Source organism: Pistacia vera, unplaced genomic scaffold (genome assembly GCF_008641045.1).
Source record: "Pistacia vera cultivar Batoury unplaced genomic scaffold, PisVer_v2 Contig940, whole genome shotgun sequence".
In the NCBI taxonomy this organism is placed as follows: domain Eukaryota; kingdom Viridiplantae; phylum Streptophyta; class Magnoliopsida; order Sapindales; family Anacardiaceae; genus Pistacia; species Pistacia vera.
The window spans coordinates 231,408-250,869 of NW_022196824.1; the positions used below are offsets into that span (position 1 = coordinate 231,408).

Below are 19,462 nucleotides of genomic sequence, written 5' to 3' on the forward strand. Positions count from 1 at the left end.
TCTGTCACTGATGATACGTATCAGGTATCATAGGATACTGATAACCATGGTTTTATGTGCCTTGAATTCTGTAATGTGGACCCATCGTTGATAAGGGTTGTAATTAAAAAAATTTTATGATGATTTGAATATTTTTAATCTTTATGAGAATAAGCTATTTATGATATATTTATTTTGAATATTTATGACCACAAAAGAAAAACAAATCATTTAGGGAGAACTAAGGGGAAAATAGCAATTACTCCAGAAATTACCCAGAATCATAGCAGGGCATTTACTTATGAAGCACGCTCTAAGCTGAAGATCCTATACAGAGACACGGATTAGGTTACTACTACTAATAGATATTGTTTCTTTAACACTTAAACAAAGACCAAATTTAGAAATTTACAAAAACAGAGTCTCTCAAATGCTTGAAGCTAGTACAAAGTACAAACCATAGCCAGTGCCAAAAGGTTTCAACTTGAAATCTATGTGGCACGGTCATAAGTTTTATTAATCTTTGCTTTAAATTCCATCTCGGGAATCAGAGCTGGAAACCATTCAGGGTTGAGGTAACATCATGGCCTTTTGATTTAAAATGGGCAATATATTCAGAATAGCTTATTTCCCTGTATATGGGAGGATTGACTTCAGATAGCAGCTCTTTCACTGGTCCAAATGTTTTGTCTCTGTTACTAGTAACTGGAAGGAAGAAACATGAAGCTGAAACCCGATTTCCAACGCTTCCGGCCACCACTCTATGCATCACACTTTTGAACTTATCATTGCTGATCAGCTACAAAAACACATACCAAAGTAATTAACAACACTTTTAGGCTTCAATTTTAGAATATCATATGCTTACTTGCTATGCTATTTCATTAATAATAAAGCGTACCTGCAAAATGTCTCCTACGTTTGCTAGCAGAGATCCCTGCAAATGGGGCGCATCAACCCAGTGATTATAACGAAGAATTTGAAGGCCACCAATATTGTCCTGCAAAAGTATGGTTAAAAAGGAAGGATCTGAATGGTTGGCGACTCCTAGAGTTAAGTTTGGCTCAGGGCATACGTGGTAATAGTTACACCCAAGAGACGCAGTTTTTATGCACTCAATGCTTTCTAGATACTCACTGCTTATACCTAGAGCCTCAGATAGTAACTCATATAATGTCTTCTTTAGTTGAAACATGAACTCCATGAACTCACCGATTGGCTCTCTGCAAAAACAAAGCTCCATAAACTGGGTTGCATATCCTGGATTAATTAGGTTCTTTTATTCATTTTTTAATATAAATCTCTATAATTACCTGCAAACAATAGGCAAGGCTTCTGTGTCCAACTGTTCATCAAAATACACACATAATAAGGTGTCTCTTCAGTTCCCTGGTTTTGATTTGTTGAGAAATTCATTACTGTAACATCTCACTGGTTGGCTCCTATCATGTGTGTAATACTTGAACTTCACTTCATATGGTTGCTCGTGGAACTCATATATACAGGCTAACAGCTTATCCATAACTTCATCTGGAACTCCATGGTTTATCATCTGAAAGAAACCCCATGTTTTCGCTGCATCATGTATGGCTTTCACAATCTCAGGTCTTCGATCACTTCTTTCAAAGCATTTTAGATCGACCACTGGAGCATGAGCGTTGGATGATGACTTTGGCACGTTGTCCGGCGGATGGATGAAGACTCTTGGCAGCTTGACCACGCCAGAGTCAACAAGGCCTTTCACTCCAGCTTTTGTTTCATTGAAGTCATCCACTTCTTTGACATGATCATATTCTAAGCCATCATTGACAGCAGTTTTTTCAGCGTGAGAAATGACTTCCATCTTGCCAATACCCGGGGTGGTTGTTCAGAGACGAAGAAGCATAAGCAACAGAGTGGCTTGATGAAAACTCAGGTTAGTTGGCGATTGGATTAATCATGAAACAAGAGTCAGATCATTTGGAGACCAGCAAATTAATAAAATTATGTCAAATTTGGATTAGGGGAGCAATGGTTTACTGTTTATAGACTCCAATAAGCTTTTTGGTCTGATCTTTGTAGTCATTATCATCCAGGATTTACATAGATTTGGTCCAACAGCGAGAGTCGAGTTATCACGCGTGGCACTGGCAGGATATGAAAGTAGACTGAAGACTTTTTTGAACATTTAGTTTACTGAACTGGGGTTTTGATAGGTTATATTTCTAACATATTAACACTCTACAGTAAAACCTAGCCAATTTACAAAGCCTTTAATAGATGTTTGTCAAAATGAGAACGCGTTGACGTTGTCAACTGAAAAAAATTTTCCCCTAAAAACGAGTGCAGAAAATTAGTTTTTTATTTAACTACTTTAAACAGTAATTAATACTATACAAAATAATAATAATAATGGATGACCATGTGATTAACTCATGCTTTGCTCAGTTTGGCCATCCACCGATACACAGAGGAACCCATTTTGCTGAATATATTGCCTATTTTAGGTCCAAAGGACTAAATGGCAACTCATGCCTTGCTCATTTCCTATAAACAGTCGAGATAAACCGAACTTAAGACTTCTTTAATAATATATCTAAAAATCTTAGTTGACCACTCGACCACCTAACGGTAGTTCAGGTCTTCAATTTTTGCTACCAATGATTCCTTCAAATTGGGCACATCAACCCGGCCCGGTGATTATCGTGAAGAATTTGGAGCTCATCAATTATCCTACAACACTTTCAAAATATGAATACACTTTGGGGAATAATAAATATATTAAAATGAATATAAAAAATTAATCTCAAGGTGTCCCTCCCATTCCCTAACATAAGAACTCGAAACCATTGGAGCTCAATGTCTTTTGATGTATAATACGAAAAACATCTACGATGGTTTACTTCTCTGTATAATTGGAAGGGAGAAACACGGAGCATAAACTCAATTTCCAACACTTATGACTACCAAGCGCTCTATGCATCACACTTTTGAACTCGTCATTTTCGATAACCTACCCAATACAAGGCTTCAATTTAAATGATTAAGTAACAATGCCTGCATAAAGTATTTAATGTTCGATACCAAAAGATCACACCAACCTATTGATTATTGCCTTGAGGAACATCTCGTAAATGTTTGGGGACTTCTACAATCAAGTGAGGTTCAGAAAACCCTAGACACTAGAGCCTTAGATGTAACTCATATATACTGCCTCCCCCCAGTTGAAACATCTACTTCATTGACTCACTGATTAGCTCTCAACCCACATAAAACTGAGTTACATATGTGTGATTTCAAATATGAAACTATGATAACTTTTTATGAATTTCACCAGATACTGGTATAATGACATATTATTGCTTATGTTTGATATAACCGTTATTCCTGAATTTCTTGACGCATCCTTAGCATCAAATGAAGGCTAATAAAGCCTTGAATACTATCCACAAAACCAAGTATGGTGGCAATCGGGAGATACGTGTCTCATAAATAAGGAATTTTGCTTATGTTAACGTGAATGATATCTTTCTGGAAACATGTGACGAGCAACTTGATAGGCTTGCGACTTGAAACTAGCAACCAGATGAGCTAGATGAGTAAAGCTACAATGTGAAGCAAACGTTCTCTAAGCGTGTGTTGTAATATAGGAAAGTGTCCAAGCGACCTAACGAGATTGTGATCAGAAGCATGCAATGACTTGTCAGAAGGAAGGTCAGAACCATCATTGTTGAATGTCAGAGGACGGTCAATTTCCCTATAGGGTTCAGCTGTCATTATGGATAAGACTGTTAGATGTCAAAGTGGTTAAGAATGTTTGACTCAATATCCTGACAACGTGTAAATGTGGTTTAGCGTGTTAAATATGTTTACAACCTAGGGATAACATTTAATGCTCTGTAGAATAAGCATGTTAAAAGGCACAATCAATGATGTGTCTAGGTTGTATATAATCAATGTTTGAATTAATGAAAAAAGAAGAACTTTTTCGTGCATTTTTTCTTTGTATTCTCCGGCTTGTAATCCAACAGTTGGTATCAGAGCCGTAATTCTCTTCACCGAGATCAATCTATCCTTAAATAGTTCATCTTCTTCCCTAAAAAGAGTCAGGACTAATCCCACTCTTTTTCATCTTATTAAACATATCTAAAGCTTCTCTAAACTGCTTGTTCTAAGAATAACAAGTGATCATAATCGTCCATGAAATTCTATCCCTCGGCGGCATTTCATTAAATAGGAATTCAGCAACCCCCACATTTCCCAGTCTTACATACCCATCAATCATTGTATTCCACGTGGGAATGTTCCTTTCAGACATCTTATCAAACAATCTCCTTGCAGAGCACAAATCCCCAACCTGTAGATGAACTGAAACCATCGTAGTCCATGCGAAGACATCTCTCTCAGGAATTTCATCAAACACTCTTCTCGAATCAGAGATTTTATTCGAATTCGAGTAAAAATCAATCAAAGCAGTCTGGACAAACACATGAGAATTGAACCCATTCTTCCAGATTTGCCCATGCACAACTTCTCTAATACAGAAACCCAACAACGACGTACACGCTTTTATCAACAATGGAAAAGTATAACTTGTGGGGAAAACTTTAGCCCTTAACATATGAACATAAACTTCTAGAGCTTGAACTGGGTAGCCACAATGAACGAAGCCCCTGATAACTGCATTGTACACAAAAATTTTGGGTTCTTGCATCTGGGTAAAGGCTAAAACTGCAAGATCTATTCGGTGAAACACAGAAGTACAACATCCGATAAATTGGTTTATGAGGAAACAGTCTTGGCTTGCATTGGTCTTGAGCATGGTGGCATAAACACATTCTAGTTCTTTTACACTGGAACATTTCTTTACTTGATGGGCTATGGTGTGTATTTGAGTGACAGAGTCCAGTTTTTGAAGAGGTTTAGAGTTTAACATACGAGTTAATGACTTTTCCCACTCGAAAAATGGTGTAATTACGCTTTCTTACCCTCATACTTTTAAGATATTACATTAATATCCAAACAACATATTCCATTAATAGATTCTGTTAAAAACAATGACATTCATTGTAAATACGAAAATACCCTTGATCGTTTGATTTTAAATTTTTTTTATTATTATATGTCAAGTCAATAAAATCAATTACCTATATACCCCACTTTTTAATTATGAAATTATTGTCATATCCCCAACAATGTGTGAAAATTAAATGGCGAATTTACCCGTAATGTTTGTAATGAATTAACCGTTGAGAATTTGAAATTTTGACAAATGAAATTACCATTTTGTCCCTGCAAGTGTTGCAAACTAAAGTAATATTTATATTATATTACATTAATCCTGTCAATTTAAATCCAATAACAATCCAGATTGCAAAATCACAATGTATTTTACTCAATAGAACGCAAAAGAAATTTGGGAATTCAATACAAATCTCTTCAATAATGCACAATTAAAATAAACAGCTTTGAAAAGGGATATAACAAAAGGTTGGGGGAAAAACATCATTGTCATTGTCATAATTTTGATTAAATATACATAGAGCAAAATTTGATCAGTATGGGAGTTGTCCTTGGTGACCAAGATGGTATATTGTTGCTTCCTGTAATGCAAAAAAAGTTGAGGATCTCCAAGATGTTGACCCTCATCTTTGGAATTGCTATGACTTGAAATAGAATTTTACATTAACCTTCAACCAAATTATAAACTAATGAATGTCAGACCCAAACAGATTAGTCCACAAAGAACTTGGGACAATGAAAATGATGAAGAAATCAAAAGTGTATGGTTGAGCCACCATGAGAGCTAATCAATACACAAACAGAGTAAAATTTCTAAAATTTCCACAAACCACTTGGGACAATGACAAAGAAGAAGAAAAAATCAGTTTAAGGAACACCTTTAATTTCAAACATTTTTTTTAAAAGAAAACTCAAATCAGCTAATTTTCCAAAGGTAGTCCAATCCAACTATAAGCAACTCTAGTATCCAACACAACATTGTAATAAAAAAAAAAAAAAGGAATTCAAACATGTTCCAGTGTATTGTCCAACCAATTACAAGCATATATAATGAATTTCAACAACCCTTTTTAATTAACAAAATTGTCTCCTGGTTCAGCCAAAACTTAACTTCATCCTATGGAACAATTTCAACTAAAAATAAGTCTTTTCACCATCAGTTGAATCCACATGAAAACCATATATATATGGTTTTCATGTGGATATATATATATATATATATCCAACATGTAATCACATTTCTTAAAAACAAAGCTAGTGCAATATCCAAGAATCAATTTAGCCGGCACATGCAGGACAGATTCATCACAACATTGAACCAAAATTTCCAGAATCAAAGTATTTCATCGTAAATTAGAACTAAACATGCAAGCTTAAGGACGTGTTCGACCTTTTCTAACATGTGTCAAACTCAAAACTCAATTACACATTATATTCAACAAGATAAACCAAAAAAAAAAAAAAAAGATTGTAAACTAATGAACTAAATATTGATATGCAACTTATGATTCCATAGTATATCGGAAAGTTACTCAATCAAATTGTATGAGCATGTAAAACTTAAAAGAAATTCGGCCTTTTTTTAACCTGTGTCAAGTTTCCTTACATCACTTTTCAAGCAAAACAATATTAATTCATCTCTCATGTAGCCAGACTTTTTAAAGCAACTAGGTCAACCAAAATTTCAAGAAATTGAAACAATTAGCTTACGGAAAAGGACGTGCACGCTAGAATTCCAATTATATTGAAAGATTTTCATTCATTTTCCATTCAGTCCTCAACTATCAAAGGCATCTCCAAATTAAACCAGCAACCCATTTTCTTAATGAGCAACACACACACACACACACACAGAGTTTAATTACCTTCTCATATGTTGCCATTACAAGTTCAGAGTTCCATGGTCTTAAAGACGTTATGACCTTGCATATTAAATTATAACATGAAGGTTAGAAGTTATGGAGTCATGGTTGTTTAAAAATGAACTAATCCAAAGTAGAATGTGTAAATATTGTTGCCTATGTTGTGAGATTGTGGAGCATTGTGTTGACTTGAAGAATATGCATTTGTTGTCGAAGCTGCAAACCTAGTTCTTAAGGATGATGTGGTCATTGTTGCTACGTATGTTTTATAGAATATAAAAAATGGGGAAAAATATTAGTTAGCAAATCATCAACGTAAAAATAGATAAAACGAAGAAATTAATAATACCCTCTGGTTTCTCCTTTTATTTACTGTAGCTGGATTATCCTTGCAAGATCTTTTGTTATGTTCCAGGACATCGCAAAAGTTGCATCTATGTGTAGAAACTCGTTTATTCTTGGGTTCCTCAGTTGGGTCTCTCTTTCTTGCTTTTGTTGGTTTACCTGACTTGGCATGCTTGTTCGGCGGCCATAATTTTTTGTCACTAACATCTAGCCAAGTGCACTTGTCTGGAACAGGGTGGATCATATATGCATATGTTTGCATGTAAATCGGATTTCGTAGCTTCTCGTCCACGTACTCTTCAAATTTTTTCACGTTCATGTGTAACATGTTAGTGTATGCCCTAGGAACCAATCGTGTCATCGGTTCCGAGGCATTATGTTTTGTATATATATGTGAATGTGTATAGTTTGTATATACATTTTATCTTATCAATAGAAGAAAGTGTTCTTATTTCACATATGGTTTATTGCTTCATTTATATATATGGTTTATTGCTTCATTTATATATATGTATTACATGTGAAATGTCCGGATGATACAAATCTTTAGAAGATCAAAATTATCAAAGTATTCCCTACATAGATAATATTAATTGGGCAATAATATTACATAGTAGGCATGTTGAATGCCTCCGTAGAATATCATATGATGGTATTGGTGTGGGTGATTATAAAAGTTATATCACTAGGGCATTAGCATGGATACGCGGTTAGTGAACTGTTTATCGAATATGGCCATTTATGATGAATCACATGGACATTTAAAATGTAGTCAATGATTTATCATAAGATCGTACTAGGGTATTTTTAATCCTTAGACCTGAGATATCACGGTTGGATTCTGCATAAACGCATATGGTTCATATGGTGTATAAACATGAGGCTAATCATGCCATGTGTTAATAAGCCGATTTGGCCATGTGTTGTTTATGTGTGAGGACAAGTGATAGTCAAGATGGGATCCGTTGACTTGGTATAGATTGATATCAAGTTCCTAGACAAATGTCAAGATACATTGGAAAAGGGAAATCTCCGGCCGGGGTATATAAAATGTTACATGAAAGGTTGTTTCATGGTGACACGTTCCATATGTATTGAATTAAAATTAAGATAAGGATTTTGACATACCATGAATCCATTCTTAATTGGGATTAGACAACGGAAGGATTTGATTATACAACATGTATGATTGTAAAAGGTTCGTTGGAGTATATCTTCATTGTGACTTAGGGGTTATGGAGCATTGCTAGATGCCTACCATAATCAGTGGGAGTTTTGTTCATAAAGAGTTATGACAAAACATATCGAAATAGTCTGTGATATTGGGCCCACGGCTAGGCCACAGTGAACCTAAGAGGTCACACATAAAAACTAAGGAGAATGAAGAAATAGCCAAAGAGAGTTGATTATCTAAGGTTGGCTAGCACCTACCAAAGGTAATAAAGTTATTTATATTAATCATTTTCTTTATATTAAATTGGATTTTACAAGGGGTTGTAATTGTAAACAATTTAAGGGTTAAATTGTTATGTAAACAATTTAAGAGTTAAATTGTTAATTGTGATTAAATGTTAATCCAATGTTATAATTTAAAGAAGTTTAACAACTTCATAACAATTATGGAATTGTTTAAGGAAGTCCAAAACAATTATTGAATTGTTTACAAGGATTCCTATATAAAGAAAATGATATATGAATTTTTGTGTAGAGAAAAAATCTCTAAGAACCCTAAATCTCCCTCTTGGTCAAATCTCTTCTTCCCTTGGTGTGGATACTCTTTTGCTTAATTTCTCTTGAAATTAAGAGTCTCCAAGGTTGCTAAGGACTTAAGATAACATGTTCTACCTTACTTATTTCAATTTGATTGAATTTTTTTTTTAAACTATGACTATACTTGTTATAGCATGATATGCTTGATTCTTCATGCATCCATCTTTCATAACAGACAACTAACAACATGCACACATGGAACACCAGAGATCTGCCATACGCCACAATCACATAGTTGGTTCGAAAAAACTAGTGTATGTTTTCTACCTTCTTTCACATTTTTGTCAATTACCTCAAACTCATTAGATCTAGAATAAACAACCTCAACACACCTTACTGTCTCAATCAATCTGTTTATTTTTTTTTATGCACCACTAGTGGAAGAGGAGTTACCCAATCACTACCAGCTTGGAACCTACATTGCATCCTTTTCATTACCCTCATCCTGTACATCTCCAATAAACTCAAAATTGGAAGCTCTTTATTGTCACCTAATCATGCATTGAAAACCTTACTCATATTGTTGGTAACATGGTCTGACTTTACAATTGGGTCAAAGGCATGCATGGACCATTTGTCAGGTTCATTCTCTAATATCCACTTGTATGCTTTTGCATCAACTTCCCTCACCTTACCCATGGCTGCAACAAAATGAGCGTTATTTGAAGATTTACTCATTGCCCAGAACAAATTTCTTAAGTGGATACCCAAAATTTTTTGTATGAAATTAGCATACACATGCCTAACACAGTACCTCGTCCTTGCGTTCGGCCAATGTTTCTCTAATGCATTTAAAATACATTTCTACTTGTCACTCATGAATATGATGGGATCAACATCTTCAAGAAAATCATGGAGTAAGCTAAAAAAAAACCCCATTGACTCATTGCTCTCTACCTCACAAATGCATATGGCCAAAGGGTAAATCCCACTGTTGGCATCCATTGACACTGCAGATAAAAGAACCCCACCAAAGTGACCCTTCAGATGGCACCCATCAATCCCAATGAAATGTCGACATCCCTCTAAAAATCCCCTCCTCTGAGTCGCGAAACTTAGAAAAAAAAAATTGAACCTTGGACTCTCCGGAACATTCTCTCTAATCACCCTTAGCTCTGAAAAACCATGAAGAGGTGGCGAAAAAATGATGGAAAGCATGTAAACAAGACATGCAAGCCAAGATATGGATTATAGGATTCAAAACTTTAAATAAAGCATAAATTAACATTATACTTTCTCCTTAAAGCTTAGGTTTGATGAAACCAAGATTCAAAGCTATGAACCCTCCACACTTTAACACCACCTTGAGAGAAAGAGAGGGTGACCGAACCTAAGAGAGAGCTTGTGTTTTTCTTTTGAGTGAACAATGAATAACTTGACCTAAAATGCAACAATTTGCATTTATATATACATGAGTCATTTTGTAATTCCTTCTTTTCACTTGTATGCCCTAATACAATTTTATTCTAAAAGGAGCCCAAGCATTTATTATTCAAGGGCCCATGTAAACTACACTAGTTTACATTAACAATCTGTAAGTTTACGCTTTTGCCCTTTAACTATTAAAAAGTTATTTTAATTCATCTAATTTATCTTAACGCTTTAAGATATAATAATTAAATACAATTAATTATTGCTTGACCATTTTAACCTTTAAAATGTCACGAATAATTTTCTATGTAACAATTACCATGAAATTTCGTCATTACCCTCGGAAGATGCTAGCCCTCTTCGGATAATCATTTCTCTCTCTTATCCTTCTCTAACTTCTCAAGGCTATTGGTGTGATCATGTAGGTCCACTGTGGATTAATTAGCCGTGAGTTGGTTTCAGATGAATCTGAAAACTTGTTCGAAGGCCCAACGACTATGGTAAACATCTAGCAATGTGCCATAGTCCCTAAACCATGATGAAGAAATACTTCATTGAACCCTTTCTAGATCATATGTACCTGTAGGTAAAGTCCTTCCATTGAAATATCTTGATCGAGTATGGATTCATGGAACGTCAAAATCATAAACTCAATCTTCTACCGAATCGTCGATCGATATGTTCGGAACTTGTCATCATGAACTTACGTTCGTATGACTAATAATAGACTCTGACCAGAGATTTTGATTTCCGACATTTATTGACGTTCCTCCAGGAACCCAGATTTGGATCCAGATTCGGATGGATTCAGTGGTACTCCTGATCATATATTTCCGAGTCAATGGATCCCGTCTTAACCATCGTTCGTTTCCACATATGAACAATGCATGACCAAATAGGCTTTATCATACGAAACATGACTAGTCTCGTACTTATACTCCGTATGAATCATATGTATCGGTATTAGATCCAACCACAATATCTCAGGTCAAAGGACTACATCGTACACTGATATAACTAAACGATAAATCATTGACTACATACTTTTCTAAGTGATTTGTCGTTATTTGGTCACGTTCGAAAAACAGTTCACCAACCACTAATCCATACTAATGCACTAGTGACATGACGATCATCGTCATCCGTACTTATATCAAGTCATGATATCTTTCAGAAGCATCTAGTATGCCTACTATGCAATATAGTTGCCCAAATTATATTGCTTCCGTGGGAAACTTTTGATAAATTCATTTATCAATTAAATGAATCATCTGGACAATTCATATACATATATTATTTTAAATGCATGACTGAATAAAGAAAGCAATTTATATATATAAATTGAAGAACTCTTTCTTCTATTATTTATGATATATTGATACAAGTTAAAATGCCCTGAAACCGACAACACGAATGGTTTCTAGGGCATACACTAACATTTACTAACAAGCTTTGACATTGACCCAGGATTGGTGACCCTCGGAATATGGTAGCACTTGAACAACCACATAAATGACTCAGCATGTTCTTTCACAATCATACCAATTGCAATTTTCCTAGCCCTATATAGCTTACGATTAAAGGCCTCCAGAAAATGTGTCCTTCCTAGTTCATCATGTAATGGCTTCACAAAACCCCCCTCATGTGACCTAATAAAGCCCCACATTTTTTTTGGTAATCCATGGGGTAGTGGTATTAAGATTGTTGTAGACTCTGAGGTACATGTAAGTGTGTTCATATATTCTAATTTGATACGATCTCTTATCCATCATTAATGTGGCCTAAATGTGGAATAGACATCCCTCTTTTTTGCAAATGGTGTTAATCCTCCTCTTCTCATTATACACTAACTTCATGGCAAAGCCTCTTTGAATTATGTAATCCTTAAAAACCTTTCTAAAATGGCCGACACTCATAAACACTTGCCCAACCTTTGAGTGCATCTTCTTATCAACCCCATTCTTAAACTCATATTGCTTCCAATGCCTACTCATCTTACTTACAATATCATCCTCCCCAATTTCATCCCCTTTCTCAATGTTATGCCCATGATCAGACAAAAGACCCCCACTGTCAACCCTAACCTCATCCCTATTATCACCATCTACCTCACCTTGAACATTCTCCCCAGCATCTTCATCACCACTTACATTGACAACACCATGGACATAACCTTGTACATTCTCCCCACCATCACCATCATCTTCGTCAGACACATCACTCCAATGAAACTCATCCTCAAAAGAATTTTGTTCGAGAATTTGTGGCTATGCATCAATAGTTTTCGGGCATGTGTTAGCTTCTAGAAAAGCTGGTAAGGATTCTATTATTTGTACAGGCAAAGCTTCGACAAACAACTTAATGTCAACTACCCCTTTCAACCCATACTCCTGAAAAATAAACATTACATCGTCGTCACTGTTTAATAAGTATCTCTCCCTAGACCTAGGTAACATAACTTCTACCCTAAACTTCTCATCAGGGAAAAGGTTTACTTCCTCATTCTCCTTAGCCACACATTTCTTCATGTCCTTAATCAACACAATGTAACTAAATTCATTAGGGTCCACATTCCGAATCTCACTGTCAACTCCGAACAAATTGAATTTGAAATTGAACTTTTATTGCTTCATCTTGCAAAACACAAATACATAATCATTATGCCAAGTTATACATTAAGTTCAAAGTTGCACAATGCATGCCGTTCATTACATATCAAGCAAAAGAAACTTTTAAGGAATTCATTCCATTCAATGACTCTTATGGAATTCATTCCATTCAATGACTCTTATTTGGACTTCATGTTATTCCTTATTATCCCATGTTATTTGGAATTCAATCAACAATTTTTTTTTTTCAACAAAAACCACAGAAAAAAAAAATTAATGGAGTGTTGGTAAAATTTAACCATTCCATAAGGTGTTTATATCATATTAATAGATAAACATATCATGCATAAGAAGTGAGTATAAAAAAGAAGATGATATAAAAAAGAAATGATGCTACTGAAGTTGTCCCATATTTTAACATTTTATTAAATATTAAAGCAAAAGCAGGCAAAACCTTATATATTAAACTTTATTTTTCCTGGCTGTTGGTGCAAGTAAACAAAACCTTATATTGTTAAATATTTCTCAAAATAATAAATTACATTACCAAATTCATTCAGACAAACAATCAGACACAAGAAAATTAAAACTTACGCAACCACCAAGAACTTCCATGTATTAATTGATAGTGATGTCATCACATAATGAAATACTATAAAAGGATATATACTGCAAAATACATGGGGAAAACAACTACACTGATATAATGTTGTAAAAAAAAAAATTGCCAACTGTTAATGCCCCACTGCTAATTTTATCAAACAAATTTTTTTGACCAACCTCAAAAATTCTTTGACCTATAATTTATGGCTAATTGACTGATATTTCTATAATAGGCAGGTAAATTAAACAAAGGGATGTGTATCTGGAAGCTAATTTCACTTGAATATAAAACACAATTTGCATGCCTTAGTAAAATATAATATCATCACATGGCCTATGACTACGATTATAAGATTTAAGTCTCCCAACACAACATAAGTTTAGACAATTTCTCAACTTCATCAATTCAGATTCACCATCAGGTGGCACAAAACTCACAATTTTCTCCGAATCAAACCTCGTCAAGTTCACACATTGATGGAAAGTAAAATCATCAAGCTCAATTGTTTGACTAGTACAACAAATAGCAATTTCAATTAACCACATGAAAAGGAACATAAATTGCAGTTCTTTATGTTAAATATGTATAATCTCAAACAAAATGCAACACTCAATATACTGACTCATATATATATATATATATACAGTTCTTTATTTAAATATGTATAATCTCAAACAAAATGCAACACTCAATATACTGACTCATATATATATATATATATATATATATATATATATATATATACACACACACATTAAAAGAACAAAGCAAACCTTGCATCTCTCATTCAAATTCAAATAAAATCCAAACATGACTATGATTTGAAACTAATTTCATAAACCCAACTATATCTTGATTTCTATTAGACAAGCAATTTATACACATATATAAATAATTTGGACCAAGAAAACTAATAGCCTTCATACATCAGCAAAGGTTTGCACATAGTCATAGACATTAAGAATCTAAAAAGTTGTGCAAAGCTATGGGTAAAGAATGAAAACCATATTATCATGGCTTTATTTAATCCATAGAAGCAAAAAATTATAATAGTGTATTACAACTCCATTAAAAGAGTATCACAGACACAACAATAGATGGCTCATGGCTTTATTTTGCATGTCGTATGTAAACATAAACCACAAAAAACTAAAAGAAGACTACCTCCAAAAGTCTGAATGGTCGCTAACATTAACCCTATCTTTAGCAATCTAGAAGCAAGCCAAATTCGCACTTAGCCGTCCAATCATGACTCAAACTTGCTTCAAACCCTTGTTGTTCGCCAAAGAAACTCCACTACCACAACCCAAAACCTTGTCGACAACACCTTTAACCGAGCCAAAACTCCAAACTCTCCAACCACCAGTCTAACCCTTCAATGCAAGTGACCGTTAAAACTCAAACGTCGTCAAAAACAACTGCCAGAATCACTAGAAACTAGTGGAAGTTTGGTAGCAGAAAACGTACACCTTGCCTCTTCCAGAACACACAAGAAGTGATAGATTTTGCCTTTTTGTTTTCCTTACTTGAGTCAACTTCTAGGCCACATGTCACTTATAACTGCCTTTTTTAAAATTTGATTTTGCCTTTTTTAAAAGCAAGTGATATACTGGCTTTATTTTTAAAATTAGATTTCACATAGAAAATATTTAATGACGATTCTGCCCTCACTTATAACTGCCTTTTTATTATCTTGCCCTTTCTCACAACTTAAATTACTAACAGATTTTTGCTTTGAGTGTGAAAGTGTCGTTACGCTATTTTTCGGGTGGGAAAAAGTCATTAACTCGCAATTTAGTTAGGTGAATGAAACAACTGAAAGATAAAAACAAAAGAGAAAAATCAAGTTGAGCAGTTGAAACTTTAGGGTCCGTTTGGTTCACTATTTTGTACTTTTTAAAATAGTTTTTGGAAAAAGTTGAATTGAGTAGTATTTTGAGAAGTTTTTTGTACATTTTTTAATCACTTTTTTTAACCCCCTAAGTTTGTTAATTTAACTAAACACCCATAATAATAAAAATTTATAAATTGACAAAAAAAAAAAAAGCCCCACAGACCCACCCACATTTACCAGATTTCGGCCACCATTGCTGAAATTTGCTGTAATAAAGTATTATTGACTAGATCTGATTGGTAGTGCGCCGATTTGACCTTTTCTGACCAGATACATGGTGGATTTGGCTAGAAAACGTCAAATTTACAGCCATAGATCTGGCCGTCAAATGATGGCCAAGATATGACCGTCGTCAAATGCTAGATGTGGCCAAATGTGGCCATCAACAGCCACATCTTTAGTTGTAGATCTGGTCAAAAAAGACCAGATCAACGTACTACTGACCAAATCCAGTCAGTAAACATGTGATGTCAATTATCGTAACCACTCATCTCATGAAACTAAATGACAATCAAGTATTTGCCTTGATACTTAACAAAAAAAAAAAAAAAAAAGTATTTGCCTTGATAATATTTGTTGTCAAGGGCCATGGAACTTTTGCTGAATAGATCACTAGTACTAACTATATCTTCCATACAACCAACAATTCGTCTAATCATCAAGTTCTAAGAAGGCATCAGGCACTCAGCAAACATAAAAAATAAAAATAAGCAACCTGCATGTCACCACAAACATGAACATATAAAGATCAGTAAATTTAGTGGGATGCTCGTTTGCATCCCTAAGTATATTGCTTCAGCAGCTTCATGTCTGACCATGGGATGCTCGTTTGCATCCCTAAGTATATTGCTAAGTGCAGCTAAAGCAGTCTTGTTTTGCAATTGGCCCAACACATAAGCAACCTGCATGTCACCACAAACATGAACATCTATAGATCAGTAAATTTAGTGGACAGAAACCACATCAAGCAAGGCATGTTTCAAATTAACACTCTCTAGTTAACCTTCACCAAAAGGTCCTTTCTTAATAAAATAATTCCAGCCAAATTTCCTAAAGATTGCTACACCTATAAATCTCATCCACATTCAGTGAATCAGCAGATATCAATAATTACAATTTGACATCCATCCACAGGAACCCTGGCACAGGCTCGACGTAGCATAGAATAATTAGATTAAACTTGACAAACCTCATGCTTCAGCAGGGCACTTTTGGGGCCTAAAGAATCAATTATAGCAGAAACAGCCATTTTCACCGGAACATCTCTTTACTTGATTGGCTATGGTATGTATTTGAGCGACAGAGTCCGGTTTTTGAAGAGGTTTCGGGGTTAACAAACGGTTATAATTCGTTATTCTTCTCGTATACCTTACAGTCATTTTCTTTATTGCGGCAACTGAAAAATAACAAGATAATAAGATGATGTCGTTTAATAGCACCAAAACTTAAGGGTTATTGTAACTTGATTAATTGTTTTATGTGCCTTGAATTCTGTGATGTGGACCAATCGTTGATATCGGTTGTGATTAAAAGAATTTTATGATATATTTATTTGGAATATTTATGACCACAAAAGAAAAATAAATCATTTAGGGACAACTCAGGGGAAAATACCAATTACTCCAGAAAATTACCCAGAATCACGGCAAGGCATTTACTTATGGAGCACGCTCTAAGCTAAAGATCCCACACACAGACACGGCTTAGGTTACTACTACTAATAGATATTGTTTCTTTAACACCCAAACAAAGACCAAATTTAGTAATTTACAAAAACAGAGTCTCTCAAATGCTTTTAAGCAAGTACAAACCATAGCCAGTGCCAAAGGGTTTCAACTTGAAATCTATGTGGCACGGCCATAAGTTTTATTAATCTTTGCTTTAAATTCCATGTCGGGCATCAGAGCTTGAAACCATTCAGGGTTGAAGTACCATCATGGCTTTTTGATAGATAATGGGCAAAATATTCAGAATAGCTTATTTCCCTGTATATGGGAGGATTTGACTTCAGATAGCAGCTCTTTCACTGGTCCAAATGTTTTGTCTCTTTTACTGGTAAATGGAAGGAAGAAACATGAAGCTGAAACCTGATTTCCAACACTTCCAGCCACCACTCTATGCATCACACTTTTGAACTTATCATTGCTGATCAGCTACAAAAACACGTACCAAAGTAATTAACAACAGTTTTAGGCTTCAATTTTAGAATATCATAAACTTACTTGCTATGCTATTTCATTAATAATATAACATACCAACAAAAAGTTTCACTACGTTTGCTAGCAGAGATCCCTGCAAATGGGGCACATCAACCTATTGATTATCATGAAGAATTTGAAGGCCACCAGTATTGTCCTGCAAAAGTATGGTTAAAAAGGAAGGATCTGAATGGTTGGCGACTCCTGGAGTTAAGTTTGGTTCAGGGCATATGGGGTAATAGTTACACCCAAGAGACGCAGTTTTCATGCACTCAATGCTTTCTAGATACTCACTGCTTAGACCTAGAGCCTCAGTAACTCATATAATGTCTTCTTTAGTTGAAACATGTACTTCATGAACTCACCGATTGGCTCTCTGCAAAAACAAAGCTCCATAAACTGGGTTGCATATCCTGGATTAGGTTCTTTTATTCATTTTTTAATATAAATCTCTATAATTACCTGCAAACAATAGGCAAGGCTTCTGTGTCCAACTGTTCATCAAAATACAAACATTTTAAGGTGTCCCTCCAGTTCCCTGGTTTTGATTTGTTGATATATTCATTACTGTAAAATCTCACTGGTTGGCTCCTATCATGTGAGTAATACTTGAACTTCACTTCATAGGGTTGCTCATGGAACTCATGTAAACAGGCTAAAAGCTTATCCATAATCTCATCTGGAACTCCATGATTTATCCTCTGAAAGAAACCCCACGTTTTCGCTGCACCATGCATGGCTTTCACAATCTCAGGTCTTCGATCACTACTTTCAAAGCGTTTTAGATCGATCACTGGAACATGAGCGTTGGATGATGACTTTGGCACGTTGTCCGGCGGATGGATGAAGATTCTTGGCAGCTTGACCACGCCAGAGTCAACAAGGCCTTTCACTCCAGCTTTTGTTTCATTGAAGTCATCCATTTCTTTGACATGATCATATTCCAAGCCATCATTGACAACAGTTTTTTCAGCGTGAGAAATGACTTCCATCTGGCAAATACCGGAGGTGGAAAATGAGTGGCTTAATGAAAACTCAGGTTAGTTGGCTTAAATTCGGATTAAAATGAGTGGCGTGATGAAAACTCTGGTTAGTTGGCTTAAATTTGGATTAAAATGAGTGGCTTAATGAAAACTCAGCTTGATAAAATGGGGTTAAATTTGGATTAGGTGAGCAGTGGTTTACTGTTTATACTTTATAGACTCCAATAAGCTTTTTGGTCTGATCTTGTAGTCATTATCATCCAGGATTTCCATAGATTTGGTCCAACAGCGAGGGCCGAGTTATAACGTGTGGCACTGGAAGGATATAAAAGTAGTCTGTAAGACTTTTTTTAACATATAGTTTACTGAACTGGGGTTTTGATAGGTTATATTTCTAACATATTAACATTCTACAGTAAAAGCTAACAAATTTACAAAGGTTTAGTTTAATTATTGAAAGTCAGATGAATTTTTCTTTTTCATCACACTCATTGAACAACAAGGCTCAACAGCCTCCATTAATTAATCGGTGATGCAGATGACATTGGGTATTGATAGCGATGCCTATGTATTATTGTTTCAGCTTAAGCCTTTAGCAGATGTTTGTCAAAATGAACGCGTTGAATTGTCAACTGAAAATCTTTTTCCCATTAAAAACAAGTGCAGAAAATTAGTTTTCTATTTAACTACTTTAAACAGTAATTATTACTATACAAAATAATAATAGTGGATGACTTATGCCTTGCTCAGTTTGACCATCAATTGATATACAGAGGAACCCGTTTTGCTATATATATATATAGATCCAAAGGACTAGACGATAACACATGCAATTGAAATGAATCG

The 19,462-nt window shown here is 34.9% G+C and overlaps 2 protein-coding genes across 8 annotated transcripts; both read right to left on the minus strand.

Moving 5' to 3' along the window:
• Window positions 1-272: 272 nt before the first annotated feature.
• On the minus strand, window positions 273-1,958 carry LOC116120658 (1-aminocyclopropane-1-carboxylate oxidase homolog 12-like). Of its 5 annotated transcripts, none has more exons than XR_004126586.1 (4): window positions 1,293-1,958; window positions 1,126-1,202; window positions 881-979; window positions 273-778 (listed from the first exon to the last, which is right to left on the minus strand). XR_004126586.1 is itself a non-coding variant. In XM_031406627.1 (4 exons), the coding sequence occupies exons 1-4, from the start codon at window positions 1,393-1,395 to the stop codon at window positions 527-529; spliced, it is 465 nt and encodes a 154-aa protein (XP_031262487.1). In that variant the 5' UTR covers window positions 1,396-1,958; the 3' UTR covers window positions 273-526. The 5 variants fall into 5 exon arrangements, 3 of the variants coding, with proteins under 3 accessions (XP_031262487.1, XP_031262486.1, XP_031262485.1); XR_004126585.1 differs by having other exon boundaries at window positions 1,117-1,202; XM_031406627.1 differs by having other exon boundaries at window positions 1,192-1,202.
• Window positions 1,959-17,074: 15,116 nt separating this feature from the next.
• LOC116120666 (deacetoxyvindoline 4-hydroxylase-like) lies at window positions 17,075-18,766 on the minus strand. 3 transcript variants are annotated; one of them, XM_031406641.1, is made up of 3 exons: window positions 18,096-18,766; window positions 17,999-18,009; window positions 17,075-17,588 (listed from the first exon to the last, which is right to left on the minus strand). In XM_031406641.1, exons 1-3 carry the CDS (start codon window positions 18,623-18,625, stop codon window positions 17,575-17,577), a joined length of 555 nt encoding a protein of 184 aa, XP_031262501.1. In that variant the 5' UTR covers window positions 18,626-18,766; the 3' UTR covers window positions 17,075-17,574. The 3 variants fall into 3 exon arrangements, with proteins under 3 accessions (XP_031262501.1, XP_031262500.1, XP_031262502.1); XM_031406640.1 differs by having other exon boundaries at window positions 17,928-18,009; XM_031406642.1 differs by lacking the exon at window positions 17,999-18,009.
• Window positions 18,767-19,462: the final 696 nt, after the last annotated feature.

Excerpts from the sequence above, each read along its gene's own strand:
- LOC116120658 (XM_031406625.1), bottom strand. The coding sequence starts at position 1,183 with ATGGAGTTCATGTTTCAACTAAAGAAGACATTATATGAGTTACTATCT. Across the intron at positions 779-880 it reads ACGTAGGAGACATTTTGCAG|CTGATCAGCAATGATAAGTT; the intron begins GTACGCTTTATT and ends GTGTTTTTGTAG.
- LOC116120666 (XM_031406640.1), bottom strand. The coding sequence starts at position 18,625 with ATGGAAGTCATTTCTCACGCTGAAAAAACTGTTGTCAATGATGGCTTG. Across the intron at positions 18,010-18,095 it reads GCCTTGCCTATTGTTTGCAG|AGAGCCAATCGGTGAGTTCA; the intron begins GTAATTATAGAG and ends TTGTTTTTGCAG.